The 15444-nt window shown below is 47.3% G+C and overlaps 2 protein-coding genes across 2 annotated transcripts in view; one reads left to right on the top strand and one right to left on the bottom strand.

Moving 5' to 3' along the window:
• Positions 1-15444, bottom strand: part of DPH5 (diphthamide biosynthesis 5) — a 31345-nt gene that overhangs the window by 12405 nt on the left and 3496 nt on the right. Inside the window, exons 3-4 of the mRNA XM_044300567.1 lie at positions 8193-8301; positions 3902-4022 (exon numbers count right to left, since the gene is read on the bottom strand). Of these exons, the coding sequence (XP_044156502.1) occupies positions 3902-4022; positions 8193-8301 (230 nt within the window). The remainder of the gene's footprint in view (positions 1-3901; positions 4023-8192; positions 8302-15444) is intronic.
• LOC122943108 (9,11-endoperoxide prostaglandin H2 reductase-like) overlaps positions 4058-15444 on the top strand; it is a 191943-nt gene continuing 180556 nt past the window's right edge. The window contains exon 1 of the mRNA XM_044300569.1: positions 4058-4182. The gene's annotated coding sequence lies outside the window, so the exon portion shown is untranslated. The remainder of the gene's footprint in view (positions 4183-15444) is intronic.

The raw sequence follows: 15444 nt of genomic DNA, 5'->3' as shown, positions 1-15444 counted from the left end.
CAGGTAGGTTGCGTCCGAAAAAACGGCTTCTTGCGCCTATCTTGGACTGGGCCAGAGGAAGAAGAACTGGCCGCGGGTCTAGACCCGGTGGTCTTGCGAAAGGACCGAAACCGGGACGAACCAGCGCGACCACGGGGGGCGCCCTTTGGCCTGGACTGGGGGAGGAGAGTACTCTTCCCACCCGTGGCCTCTGATATAAGTTCGTCCAGACGGGTCCCGAACAGGCGGGAACCCGTAAATGGTAGGCCGGCCAAAGAGCGTTTGGAAGCGGCGTCCGCCGCCCAAACCTTCAGCCAGAGTTCCCTCCTGACAGAAACTGCCAGGGCAGAGGAACGGGCAATGAGGGCACCCGCATCAAGGGAGGCCTCACAGACGAATTTTCCGGCCTGAACAATTAGTTGGGCTAAGGAGCGGAGGTCCTGAACAGGGACGTCCGACCCTAACTCCCGTTCCAGTTGCAAACCCCATTCAGAGACCGCTTTACCAACCCAGGCGGAGGCAAAGACCGGTCTAAGGGCCGAACCAGAGGCAGTAAATATGGCCTTGGAGAGGGATTCCGTACGACGGTCCTCAAAAGACTGGAGGGAAGATCCGTCCTGTACCGGAATAGTAGTGCTTTTGGACAGGCGAGCCACGGGAGGATCAACCTTAGGCGGGGATGTCCACGTGGTCACAGAATCCGCTGGAAAGGGATAGCAAATGTCCAGCTTTTTGGGTGTAATAAAGCGGACGTTAGGCCGGATCCAAGCCTTGGATACCACAGAAGAAAAATCAGCGTGTATGGGAAAAACCTTGGAGGCCTGTCTGGGGCGGAGAAAGGACACGCCGGCCTGTTCGGAGCTGGGGGGGGTCATCGTGTATCTGAAAGGTATCACGGATGCTAGCGATAAGATGCCCCACCGCGGACGCCAATTTGGACGGAAGCTCTGAGTCCATGTCCACGTCCGAATCCGCCAGTTCTCCCTCAGAAAGCGTATCCCTTTGAGAGGATAGACTCGACTGAGCTCGCACGCATGGCGGAGAGAGCGAAGCATCTGGAGAAGATGTGCGCTCAACCCTTGAACGTTTCTGAGTATGCCGGGCCCTGGAAGATTCGCTGGGAGGCAGGGAACCAGTGGGGGCGGCAGAAACGGTAGTCCCAGCGGGTGCGACAGGGATTGTGGCAGCCTGCGGGAGAGGCGGTCTATCCACGAGACGGCCCACTACGTGTGTAAGGCTTTCCACTGCCTGAGACAGAGACCTAGCCCAGTCAGGGGGTTCAGAGGCACCGGGGGTCGCAGCGGGAAGCGGGCCCTGCATCGGGGCCTGACATGCAAGGCAATGCGGCTCAGATTGTCCACGCGGAAAAAGTTCCTTACAGGCGGTACAGGCATGGTACCAGGGTTTGGGGGCACCCGTGGGATCTGACATGCTGAAAGGTGGTTGTACTCTAATACAGAGACCACAAAGGGTTATAGCAGCTATGACCAGGAGGGTTAGGAGAGGGTTAACTGTCCTACCAGTGCCTCAGAAGAACGTCAGGAGTAGAGATGGAGCAGATCAGCAGCAGCAGAGAGCAGCAACAGCAGTGAGCCAGCAGATAGCGCCCACAGAAGCCGAGCGATGTACACAGGAGTTTAGAGTCCCCCACCGTGTCTCAGCTTCCTGTCAGGAGTGAGGAAGCGCGGGAAATCTCAGCAGAATCGCGGGGAAAACAAGCTCCGCCCCCTCCAGCGCTTGCTCCGCCCCCAACAGGACGCGCGCGTAAGCCACGCCCCCTGCTGCCGAAAATGCTCTCAGGGCTAAGAAGAAGCCAGATGCCAGAAAATAAAGGGCCCGCAGGCCCCTGGAGTGCGGCGATTTGCCCAGGTGGGTGACCCTCTGCCACCAAGTCCCCTGTTTCGCCGAGAAACAAGCTCCGCCGCGATCTGCCCATGTCGGGCATAAGCCCCGCCCCCCGATCGGAACGGAGCGGGCGGCGGCGGGAAGGGAGAGAGAATGCCGGGCTGAAGAAAGCAGCGTGGGGGGAACGGCGTGGAGGAAGGCGGCCCCCCTGCTGAGGATAACCTGAGGGGAGCTGGGGAGGGTCTGCTTGAGCGCTCAGAATAAGCGACCACGGGTGCCCCCCTTACCCAGAGGGGTAGGTGCTGGAAATAGGGACGGGGTATGGGCTGGAATAGCCATCTCACCGAACGACGTCTTCACCCTCAGTTCCTTCCAGCAGGGTCGCCCCTTCAGCCACTGGCACCGCAGTGGCAGGAAGCTGGTAGAGGGGCTTGGCGTGCGGGCGACCCCCTAGCTGGCGGGATGTAGGGGAGCCATTGCTGCCCAGATCCTCCTATTGCTTCTGTGGGGGAGGCAGCAGTGCAGATAAATTGGCACTGGCGCAGCTCAACCCCGGGAGAGCAGAGAGGTCCATGCGTCTCTGGTATCCCTAGGAAAAAGTAAAATAACAAAATTAGAAAAATAAAATATCAAGGAGAAAACAGCCCTGCAGTAGCAGGGAGTGTCTTGCCTCCTTGGACACTAAGCTAAAACTGGTAGCCTTTCTCTCCAGGCTGAGGGTATAGCTGATGGAGGAGGGGCTTAACAGTTTTACTTAGTGTCACGCCTCCTAGGGAGCTGAGCTATACCCAAGGTCTGTGTCCCCCAAGGAAAATGGGCGAGAAAATAGTCCAGATATTCCTCGTAAGCAATGGTCTTATAACACAGCATGATGTAACAGGCAAACCAAACATTTCCGATAATTGCCTGGTTGTCAGAGGAGGTGAGAGCTGCATTTACATGTAGCAATTACTTCCTCTGTATGGGGACAAGCGATTGCTGCTTTTCATACAGATTCATGGTTTCTGGGAAGCAGATCCCCATTTACACGGGGTGATCTGCTACTCACAAACCATGATTTTTGGTCCTGGAAGAAAAGGATGGTCACCTGACGAACAAGCGATTTCTCGTTTATTGGGTTATTGACGGCACCTTTTACACAGGGCAATTATCGGGAACGAGGATTTCTACAAACACTTCTAGGGGTTTTCCCCATCTCAAGATTTGTGGCATATCGCTAGGAAGTGCTACAAATGTCAGATAGGGGCGGGTCCCACCTCTGAGACCTGTTCCTATCCTCGAGTCCCCCGAAGTGAAGGGAGGACAGCCGGGCATGCATGTCACCCTCCATTCAGCGCTAAATGAGCTGAGCACCGGCTTGGCTATTTCCAGCAATCCCATAGCGGTGAATGGAGAGGTGGCGGTTCTTGCTCTTCATTTACAGCTATGGGAATCGCGGTTTTCAGGAGTCCAACAGCAGTGAATGGAGAGGACACCATGCGTGTGCCGTGTGCTCTCCTTCACTTTGGGGGCCCTGTTCTGGACATAGGTACGAGTTCCACCTCTATCTGACATTTGTGGCATATCCTTAAGTAAAAGTTTAGGGATTGCCTTTTCTACACACCACTGCAATGCATGGGGTGGTTTTAAAGACCTCCAGTCTTCTTTTATGGCAGTACGCCCCATCCCTGGAACTTTTGCCAATTGACATCAATTGGGGAAAGACTACAAAACTAAGTGAGTTTGGTGGTCAAAAGAAAACAGTTCAAGGAACATTTAAAGGGGGCCTCTGCAGTTAACACTGCCAAAACTTCCCCCTCTGCTCTTAAGTGACTGCTCTAGTATCTATGCAGTGTTGACTGACAGAGCCCAGGGGTCTTCACAATTAGCGGACTCCCAGCGTGAGGCGTCTTTTTTTTTTTTTTTGATGATGCAACTAGTATGAGCATGCACCCGGTATGTTCTATCTGCTATACACCTCTCCTATCCAGCAGCGTTGAGGGGTCAAAACTGCAGTGTGCCGGGATCTCATCCAAAATCATCCTCTAGGAAGTAAAAGGGAAGACGTGACCCCCAAATTATTTATCTACCAGATTACCTAGTAAGCAGAGAGTGTGCAGTCCACTCAGTCGGTTCCTTCTGATTTTGTCATAAAAGCTCTCTGGTTTCCAGGAGTCTGTCCAGAAGACAATGGAGGCGGTCTCCCCAAAATTGTAAAGCTGCAATGCAGAAAAGATCAGAGACTTACTGCTCGACATGTAGCCTCGACTTCGTAACTAGATAAGTGGCGGTATCACTTCATGTCCTACTGAATCCAATATATTCTGCATCTTCTGTTATCAGGAAGTCTATCCATGAACTGAACTTCATCCTCAAAAGGTTAGTGGGGTTCTGTAAGATGTCTAGTGCACAACCCTGGTAACATCAGTCACTGAAAGTGAAGCTTTGAGATGGGGGTTGGTTACCTTACATGACTCTGGCCTGTATAGGCTCTATGGACAACACCAGTAGGATATAACTACAGAAAGCAATGGTGGCATGAAGGTGGAGGTACCCGACGGGGCTTGTTTACTCTAGGGACACATTTGGGTAATAGATACACATTCGGTTACTGCAAATAATGGAAGTGATTGAAAAGTGACTTAAATGACTTCAGAGGAGCAAAACGAAGGCCCCTTTCACACGAGCGAGTTTTCCGAGCGGGTGCAATATGTGACGTGAACGCATAGCCCCCGCACTGAATCCTGACCCATTCATTTCAATGGGTCTGTGTACATGAGCTTTTTTTTCCATGCATCAGTTCTGCGTTGCGTGAAAAATGCAGCATGTTATATAGGCCTCATGCACACGGCCATTGTTTTGGTCCGCATCCGAGCCGCAGTTTTGGCTGCACGGATGCAGACCCATTCACTTTATTGGGGCCGTAAAAGATGCGGACAGCACTCCATGTCACGCACGTGTGAAAGGGGCCTAAGGCTACTTCACACTTGCGCTTTCCCTTAGTTTTTTCCCAATTCATTGTCAATGGGGACAAAACTGAACGAAACAAAGTGCACTAGAATGCATTCTGTTCCATTTGGTTGTGTACCCATCACGGACACAATAACGCCGCAAGCAGCGGTTTTCTGTCTACGATGAGGATCCATCATGAACACCATTGAAAGTGAATGGGGGACGGATCAGTTTTCTCTGACAATAGAAAACGGATCTGTCCCCCATTGACTTTCAATGGTGTTAATGATGGATCCGTCTTGGCTATTTTAAAGATAATACATCCGGATGCAGGCGGTCGTATTATCAGAACATAAGCATTTTCGCTGATCCATGATGGGTCCAGCATAAACGCTGGTGTGAACGTAGCCTAAGGTTGTAACTGGCATTGAAAGCTTCTCATGGACACGTAATTTGAGTTGGGTAACAGATGGATGAGCAATCGATTGGTTGTCTGACTGTACTCCCGGGTGATGCCACCACAGATATACATATTCTTCCCACCTCCTGCCAATCCTTCAGATGTTCATGTTTGAAGATGCATTAGTCTGCTGACATGAACTTCCTAGAGATCAGTTCCGACATCCATTAGGAACTAGTGCCTGCAGTAAGTAAATGGAGCTGCCGAGTTTGGTAGCTGAGATGCTACATTTCTTATGACAAGATGTTCGGTAAATTGTATTTGTATCAATAACTGTAAGCTTAAGAACAGAGAAGTCTTTGACTTTGCTGCTTTCCTCAAGAAGCTGCAGGCGTTCCTGGGCTGACCTCTGTGCGGACATCTGGTCATCTTAACCTTAGGGTGGCAGCCGAAACAAAACTGAAGTATGCCGCGCTTTACAAGCGTATTTGTAGGACTATACAATACCATTAAATACTAGAACGTAACATTTTAAAGATGGAGCCTGGTAATGTACTGAATAGTCAGCAGCAACATTCAGAGTGCAGAGCCAGACAGCGACCTGTAGAGCAGCTGCTTCCTGCCCGTGGCACAAGAGGAACATGTCGGAGTAAATAGGCGACAGGGTAGAGAGAAGCCACAGCAGAAGATCTGGAGGAACGTGGAGAGGATGCAATGAAAATGTGAGCAGCAGTACGGGGCTGGGATCATAGGGCACCATCCTCGAGCACTTATGAAATGTATACAAAAGCAACCATAGATCTGTCTTACCTTAGGTACAAAGTGATTCTGTCATTTGTTTGGACAGTTTTTTAAAGGGCCAATAGATAACAGAAAATCTAATGCTCGAACATCCTGATCTGCACAGCACGAGCTTTCGATGGCCGACCCTTGGATTCTACCCCAGATGTGCTGCTGGTTGTCATTCAATCCTCAGCTTACCTGTAGGGAATGAGGCCTTGGTCACATTTCCATGGGCAGCACATGGACCCATTGATTTTAAGGTGTTTGTTCCACAGTCAGTGGAAATAAAAATCATGGAGACAGGCACTACATTGGCTCCTGATGCGGACCAAAACACACCCATTGAGGTCTATGGGTCCGTGAAAAAACCACTGGCACAACACGGACGGCATCTGTGTCGGGTCCGTTTTTCGTGGTAGGAGATGCTCTGGAAATTATTTTTTAGCGGAGCCGAGTCTGTGGAATATGTTTGATACATGGAGGGCAAAACACAAACATGGATCCTTCACAGATGAAACAGACGGATTTTACATGAAATGACCGACCAGAGCAAGGTCCAAGATCCACTCCAGAAGCTGCTCAATCCCGCTGACCCTACAGGCTATACAGTAGGGAAATAGTGGGGTGGGGGGGGGGATAAGACACACTAAACTGAAGAAGACATTTATTGGGTACAAAGATATAATTACAAGGGGACGGGGTAACACATTTCAAGGGGGATCCACCCATAATCATGGGGGAGAACCCCTTGAAATGCCTTACCCGATCCTCTTGTATTATTTTTGTTCTTCAGTTTAGCGCTCAGTGTCCCCCCCCTTTTTCCCATAAAAGCCATGTAAAGTTCGGTATCTGCTATCTGTGTATTGAGAGATGCACTGCGGGGACGACATGGCTTCTGGAAACGAGGTTAACCGTCCTCTTAAAAATTCTACTTATCATAAAATATCACCTGCACACACACAACACCGCGCCAATGACCTGACCTGGATCGCGCTGGCTTCGTAGAAGGACTTTCTGATCTATTGCACTCATGGTTTACATCTGTCTTGGCCAGCGCCTGGAAGTATCTATTCCGTCTTTCTATCAACAGGAAACACATTTCCATTCCAGGGGACACTTGCATGTAAGCTAATAACATGTCGCCTGCAGCCCTCCCAGCAATAAAGTGCTGCTCACCAGATGCTCACCGCTATCCTGCTGCGCTCTTCTTAGCCCAGCGTCTTCCCTTCACTGCTTACATTCAAAGCCTAATTTATGATTATTTGTAAGGTGCTTCCCTTCCTCCTCCAGCCACTGATAATTACGCCAAATCCGTGTAAAGTGTGAACCGTATTGTGCTGTACACATTACAATTATTTATTACCGCCACAAAGCAGCTCAATGTAGTGGATATTAATTATCCTCAGCATATCCTTGGCGGTCAGATCATTACTCTCTTGTACACCGGCGTCAGACGGCGGCTTCGTTATGTGCAAATTCACACAGATATTTCCATTTCACAAGAATACGAAGCTGTACATCCCACAAAGATAAAAGATGTGACAACTTAAAAGGGTTTTCCAGGATTTTACTAATGATGACCTATCCTCAGGATAGGTGATCAGTCTCTTATTGGTGGGGGTCCGACACCCAGGACCCCCGCTGATCTACTGTTTTGAGAAGGCACCGGTGCTCCTGTGAGCACCACAGCCTTTCCTCTGCTTACCAAGCCCAGCGCCGCACATTGTATAGTGGCCGTGCTTGGTATTGCAGCTCAACCCCATTGACTTGAATAGGGAGGAGCTGCTCCTAGACCACCTTAACCATGTTGTCAATGGCCTAGGAAAAGCAGAGAAAAGGCCGCAGCGCTACTGCTGGTGCTGCTGTCTTCTCGAACAGCTGATCAGCGGAGGTCCCGGGTGTTAGACCCCCCATGATCAGATACTGATGAGATGACCTATCCAGAGGATAGGCAATCAGTATAAAAATCTTGGACGACACATTCATGCGTCTCGTGGCCTGAGCACGATGCCAAGCACAGCCACTATACAATGTACAGCTCTGTGCTTGGTGAGCTGCGAGAAGGCCGTGGTGCTCACAGGACAAGCTGATCGGCGGGGGTCCCAGATGTTTCCCTTCCCCCCACGATCAGATACGGATGACCTATCCAGAGGATCCTGGAAACCCTTTTAAGAATCTTGCAGAGACTAAAGTTTACCATGATATGATGCAGCTTGGCCTTGGTTAATAAGTATCATTTTAGCCGTATGCTCACCTGAAGGCCGCAGCAGCCAATAGCACTCAGTATAGATGCATTGTGAATGACCCGATGCTGGATTCCAGCCTTAGCAGCTCGCAGAACCAGGTCGCTGTGTGTTGTAGCCCTGCACAGAAATACATGATAAATATGCAACTAATAGAACAGGATAAGGACCAAAATGGTTTACATAATTATACATATATAGCTAGGGTGCTAGATAGGTGTACAAGGACTTAAAGACCACATCAAAGGGCTGTCCATATACCAGACATCATAGACGAAGGTTCCTCTATTAGCCCGAGAGGAGAGCCGTTATGAAGTGGCTTACTCTTTGATGTAATACACGGTCATACATTTGAAGAGGCATCATGACATAGCAGATGTATGGACAGCCACATACTCCTCAGGAATCTCAGCTGAATGCTAGAGGTTTTAGCCAGACCACAGATGATCATCTGATTGCTGGAGGTCTCTGGTGATCATCTGATTGCTGGAACCACTTACTGTTAGAACAGAGGTGTCCAATAACTTGAGATAAATATAACTATACAGTTACAGAGATCAAAAGGGTATTCCTCTGGATAGGTCATCAGTATCTCATCGGTGGGGGCTTGACACCCGGACCCCTGCCGATCAGCTGTTTGAGAAGGCACCAGTTCTCTTGTGAGTGCCGTGGCCTTCTCCAACCTTAGCCTAGGCTGGTGACGTTAAGTTTATCAGTCCCACGGCCTAAGTACAGCTCAGTCCCATTCAAGTGAACTGGGCTGAGTTGCGATACCAAGCACCGGCACTATACAATATACGGCACTGTACTTGGGGAGCTGAAGGAAAGCTGTGGTGCTATTAGAGTGCTGCTGCCTTCTCAAACAGCTGATCGGTGGGCCGGGTGTAGGCCCCATGATCAGATACTGATGACCTATCCAGAGGAATGTCCAATATAGACTAAAAGGCTTATGGCTGCAATGGAGTAAGGGGCATTCATCACACGATTGTTCATTCACCAGGTGCTCAGCCATCAACCTACTATTCTCTAATGTGCCACCTCTAGTAGGAAGACACGTATGCTCTATTACTACTAAGGCCTCTTTCACACTTGCGCTGTCCGGATCCGGCGTGTACTCCACTTGCCGGAATTAGACGCCGGATCCGGAAAAACGCAAGTGAACTGAAAGCATTTGAAGACGGATCAGTCCATAGTAGTAGTAGGGAGCGGGGGAGCAGTATACTTACAGTCCGTGCGGCTCCCGGGGCCCTCCAGAATGACGTCAGAGCACCCCATGCGCATGGATGACGTGCCATGCAATCACGTCATCCATGCGCGTGTGGCGCCCTGACGTCACTCTGAAGCGCCCCGGGAGCCACACAGATGGTAAGTATACTGCTCCCCCGCTCCCCACTACACTTTACCATGGCTGCCAGGACTTTAGCGTCCCGGCAGCCATGGTAACCATTCAGAAAAAGCTAAACGTCGGATCCGGCAATGCGCCGAAACAAAATTTAGCTTAAGGCCGGATCCGGATCAATGCCTTTCAATGGGCATTAATTCCGGATCCGGCCTTGCGGCAAGTCTTCAGAATTTTTGGCCAGAGCAAGCTGCGGTATTTTCTCCGGTCAAAAAACATTCTGGTCCGGAACTGAAGACATCCTGATGCATCCTGAACTGATTTCTCCCCATTCAGAATGCATTAGGATAAAACTGATCAGGATTCTTCCGGCATAGAGCCCCGGCGATGGAACTCTATGCCGGAAGAAAAGAACGCAGGTGTGAAAGAGCCCTAAACCGCTTGTAACACGCTAAATAACTGCTTAACGCACTGCACCGAGGAGGAGCAATAACAGTTGTCAGCAGAGGAGGTACTGGCTTGGCTATAATCCTACATTACATTCTATTTATAAGGTCAAATAATGACTTGCAGTATAGCTACCTTACATCTGGGGCTCTCAGAGGCTTAGCCTTCTTTTTGGAAAGAGAGCTAAATTGCATATCTTTTTTCCCCCAGTGGAGCATTGCCTGGTCTACAGATGCCTAAAAGGAGTGAACCCATTTTTTCTCCCTTATACTGCAGATAGGAGATATGTTGGTGTAGTGGCACAACCCCTTTAAATGGGGTTTCCAGGAGTTAAATATTGATGGCTTACCCTCATGATAGGCCCTCAATATAATAATCAGTGGGGGTCCAGCGCGCCAATGGAACAGCTGTTGGAAAGGGCCCTCAGGACAGCTGCAGCCTCTTCTTTGGTCTGTGATGTCCCATTCATTGGTCAGATGGCCTTTCTGAAGATTACGGGCCATACCACTTTACAATGGATGGAGCTCACAGAGAACACATTCTACAGTCGTGGCCAAAAGTTTTGAGAATGCCACAAATATTAGTTTTCACAAAGTTTGCTGCTAAACTGCTTTTAGATCTTTGTTTCAGTTGTTTCTGTGATGTAGTGAAATATAATTACATGCACTTCATACGTTTCAAAGGCTTTTAGCGACAATTACATGACATTTATGCAAAGAGTCAGTATTTGCAGTGTTGGCCCTTCTTTTTCAGGACCTCTGCAATTCGACTGGGCATGCTCTCAATCAACTTCAGGGCTTATTCCTGACTGATAGCAACCCATTCTTTCATAATCACTTCTTGGAGTTTGTCAGAATTAGTGGGTTTTTGTTTGTCCACCCGCCTCTTGAGGATTGACCACAAGTTCTCAATGGGATTAAGATCTGGGGAGTTTCCAGGCCATGGACCCAAAATGTCAATGTTTTGGTCCACGAGCCACTTAGTTATCACTTTTGCCTTATGCATTGTTCACCGAACTGTTGTTGGATTTTTGGAAGAAGTTGCTGTTGGAGGGTGTTTTAGTAACATTCTTTATTCATGGCTGTGTTTTTGGGCAAAATTGTGAGTGAGCCCACTTCCTCGGATGAGAAGAAACCCCACACATGAATGGTCTCAGGATGCTTTACTGTTGGCATGACACAGGACTGATGGTAGCGCTCACCTTTTCTTCTCCGAACAAGCCTTTTTCCTGATGCCCCAGACAATCGGAAAGAGGCTTCATCGGAGAATATGACTTTGCCCCAGTCCTCCGCAGTCCATTCACCATATTTTCTGCAGAAGATCAATCTGTCCCTGATGTTTTTTTTTGGAGAGAAGTGGCTTCTTTTCTGCCCTTCTTGACACCAGGCCATCTTCCAAAAGTCTTCGCCTCACTGTGCGTGCAGATGCGCTCACACCTGCCTGCTGCCATTCCTGAGCAAGCTCTGCACTGGTGGCACTCCGATCTCGCAGCTGAATCCTCTTTAGGAGACGATCCTGGCGCTAGCTGGACTTTCTTGGACGCCCTGAAACCTTCTTAACAAGAATTGAACCTCTTTCCTTAAAGTTCTTGATGATCCTATAAATTGTTGATTGAGGTGCAATCTTAGTAGCCACAATATCCTTGCCTGTGAAGCCATTTCTATGCAACGCAATGATGGCTGCACGCGTTTCTTTGCAGGTCACCATGGTTAACAATGGAAGAACAATGATTTCAAGCATCACCCTCCTTTTAACAGGTCAAGTCTGCCATTTTAACCCAATCAGCCTGACAATGATCTCACGCCTTGTGCTGGTCAAAATTCTCACCTGAGTTAACAAGACGATTACTGAAATGATCTCAGCAGGTCCTTTAATGACAGCAATGAAATGCAGTGGAAGTTTTTTTTGGGGATTAAGTTAATATTCATGGCAAAGAAGGACAATGCAATTCATCTGATCACTCTTCATAACATTCTGGAGTATATGCAAATTGCTATTATAAAAACTTAAGCAGCAACTTTTCCAATATTTATGTAATTCTCAAAACTTTTGGCCACGACTGTACGTACACTACATGTGTGTAAAAGTGGAGCCACAAGGAAGTAGATTGTGGACCCACATGGATTCATTCCATGGTCATTTGTAATAGGGCGAAGTGTATGAGTTCCGATTCCAATAGTCCACTAGGGCTACCCTAGTGGCATGCTTGACTTCTATGGTCAGCCTGTGGAAGGCAGATGACCGCTTGGTAACAGACCACACAGGATGAAGGAGGTCTGCAGAGGTCACCAAATGCTTGCTTGGACTGTTGCTATGCAATAACTAGACATTTCAGAGGATATTTCATGAAGAAGGAATCTTCTACTTTTGAGCACCTAGGGGCACATTTAATAAGACCTGCCTTTTAGCTGGCGGTGGATCCATCGAAGTTATAAAGAGGCACCGGCCTCTACATAACTTCCGTGCATCCTCCGCCAGTTCTAAACTTAAGACAGCTTGCTTACATTTACCCTAAGTTCACACTTGCACGTTTTACAGCGCGTTCCTACGCGCTGTAAAACGCGCAACACATGAAAACCAATGCTTCCCTATGGGGCTGGTTCACATTTTCGCGTTTTACAGCGCGTTTGAACGCGCTGTAAAACGCCCGACGCTCAAACAAGTACAGGAGCTTTTTTTGGCGCGTTTGGGCCATAGACTCTTTGGACAACACTGCTGTCAATCACCCAAACGCGCGTTTACTATTACAAAAAACGCGCATAAATACGCGCGACAAAATCGCGCGTTTGTGAAACACTTAGGTGTGAAACCAGGGTTAGACCTTTTTCTACACCTAAAACAGGTGTAGTAAATGAGAAAAAAAAAAAAAAAAAAATATATATATATATATATATATATATATATATATATATATATATATATATATATAAAATATGGTTTCTCATTTACCATATATATATATAAATAATAATCCATTAAAAATAAATAAATGTCCATTTCAATCAAAATGTGTATTGCTGGAGGATGTGATGTTTGGTGCATTTTTAATCTTTGTTGAAAGTCCCTATGAGGACCCATCATCAAGATTTCCTTATCACCACGATTTTCTCTAGATAAAAAACAATTTCAGTCGAAGGTTTTGATATTTCCCCCAAGTGAAATGCCCATTGACCTCTCCAGAGAGCACTAAAGGTCACCAGGCCACCTGTTCTCCCCAGACAAAGGAGCCCCTCATTAAAAATTATTCTGATATGCAAATAAGGGTTTTAAAATGTATTTTAAAAAAACTGCATCAAAAGCTTAATAAAATAATCTGCATAAAACTACATGCACGTTCAAAACTAAAAAGAGAATAATGAGTATTTCAGACATGGCAGAGAGGAAAAATCTTAATTAAAAAAAAAAAAAAAAAGGTCTTCTATGAAGATAGATGATTATTAGGGCTCATCAAACGGCATCCCAGCACGGCTGCGGTGTGACCATGTGCTGACTACAAAGTGGCTACTGGGGGCGTCATTAATCAGGGTGCAGACACAGCTGGGACTGGCAGGAACGCTCATTTTATCTGTAGAAGCCATCTCCTCATTCTGTACAGGTCGAGCATTTGGATAGTCTGAACTGTCAGATAACAAGCATTGCCCACTGGGAGAACGTGCCATCTTGAACCACAATTTAGTATGTGACCGTGATCCTTCAATGTCCAAATGTAAATTCCCGAAACGCATTGCAGGCCCATAGATAGTGAGTAGAACTGTGCATCTGTAATGTGAAGGGATGTCTGTCCTGATCCACCTCGGCATTCGGCCCTCGGAGTATCGCGCACCGGACTATAACGTAAAGAGCAGGGTCACGCTAGGGGGCTCTTCATTAATTGATTTTTTTATAGATCTGCTGTGCTGCTGACCCATAGAAAAAAGATGCCTGCATTCTGCAACCCTTCATCAATCAGGTGGCTGGTGCGGATCAGGGGCCGTTAGGGTTACACTATCATATCGGTACAGTTCTCCTTTTATCTGGCTCCTGATAATCCAAGAAGTTTGATAATCTGGTAGAAAATTGCAGAAGGAAGGATTTTGGAAAAACAAAAAAACAAAAAACAAAAAAAGGCCATCTGCACACTTAGAATACATACAGTTTTTCTGTGCGGGACAAAAACCGCAGCGTATTACAGTACCAAAAGTGTATGAGATTATACTAATGTCATGGACACTCTGCGTTTTTTTTTTTTCCGGGAGAAAATGTACCTGCTGTGTGGATTTCAAATTAAATAGCATGTCAATTATGTTTGCGTTTTTAGCTGCGGATTTTACCCTTTTCGAAGGAAGGGTCGAGAACTGTGGCAAAACCGCACCAGAAACTGCTGTTAGACATTGCAGATTTTGGTGCAGGAACGCACATAAATCCGCATGGAAATTTGTGCGGACTTAATGTGCGTTCACCCGCACATCCTACAGCTACCTGCACATCATGCGGATTACAAGCGTTGTTTTCAGAGTGGATTCTTGTAATACAGAACCAGCAACGTGAACGAGATTAGACAAATGCCATGGTCACTTCGCTTTTTTTTTCTTCTGTGCGGCAATGGATCTGTCGTGGAGAAACCATGGAAGAAAATGCAGCTTAATACAGTACCAGCAAAGTGAATGTGATTAGACAAATCTCAGGTACACTTTGCATAAAAGCTTCACTGCAGAAACTGACTTGCAGTGCGTATATTGACATCCACAGCATGTCAGTTGTGCGATTCCACACCTTATGTACAGTGGTTTTCACCACAAACAGAAAATCCACACAAAAATCCAGAATAAAAACAGCACAAAAAAGGCAACAAAACCGCGATAAATAGTGCAGATGTACAGTTGTGTTCAATATAATAGCAGTCAGACATCACTAACCTGATCAGTCACTGTTTTTGGTAGAAATTATATTTCTACATGGCAAATAATTTACTAGTACAAACACAAATTTGTAAAAATTGCAGCAAAACTATGATTTAATGTTTAAATACTGACTTTTAGTGGAAAGTAAGGGCTGTTTCACACGAGCGGATGCCATGCGTGACATCCGCTGCGTGAATGACAGCCAAGACCCAATGCGGACAGCAGAAGCACGGAGCATTAACATGATTGATGATGCTCCGTGCCTCTCAGTGACCTCTTTACTATGAAATCACAGTGAGGTAAAGTTGTCATTGTGATTTCGTAGTAAAGAGATCATTATCAGTCATGTTAATGCTCCGTGCTTCTGCTGTCCGCATCGGGTCTTGGCTGTCATTCACACAGCGGATGTCACGCACGGCATCTGCTCGTGTGAAACAGCCCTAAAACTGGCTTTGTTGCCCATAACAACCAATCCGATTCCTCCTTTCTTTTTGGACAGCTCCTTTTGAAAATGAAAGGTGGAATCTGATTGGTTGCTATGGGTAACTAAGACAGTTCTACTTTCCACTAGTTTGATAAATGACCCCATTAGACTTC

The sequence above is a fragment of the Bufo gargarizans genome, chromosome 7 (assembly GCF_014858855.1).
Source record: "Bufo gargarizans isolate SCDJY-AF-19 chromosome 7, ASM1485885v1, whole genome shotgun sequence".
Classification (NCBI taxonomy): domain Eukaryota; kingdom Metazoa; phylum Chordata; class Amphibia; order Anura; family Bufonidae; genus Bufo; species Bufo gargarizans.
Note: the sequence above shows the minus strand (reverse complement) of the source record. Positions and strands in the feature narration are given on the sequence as shown.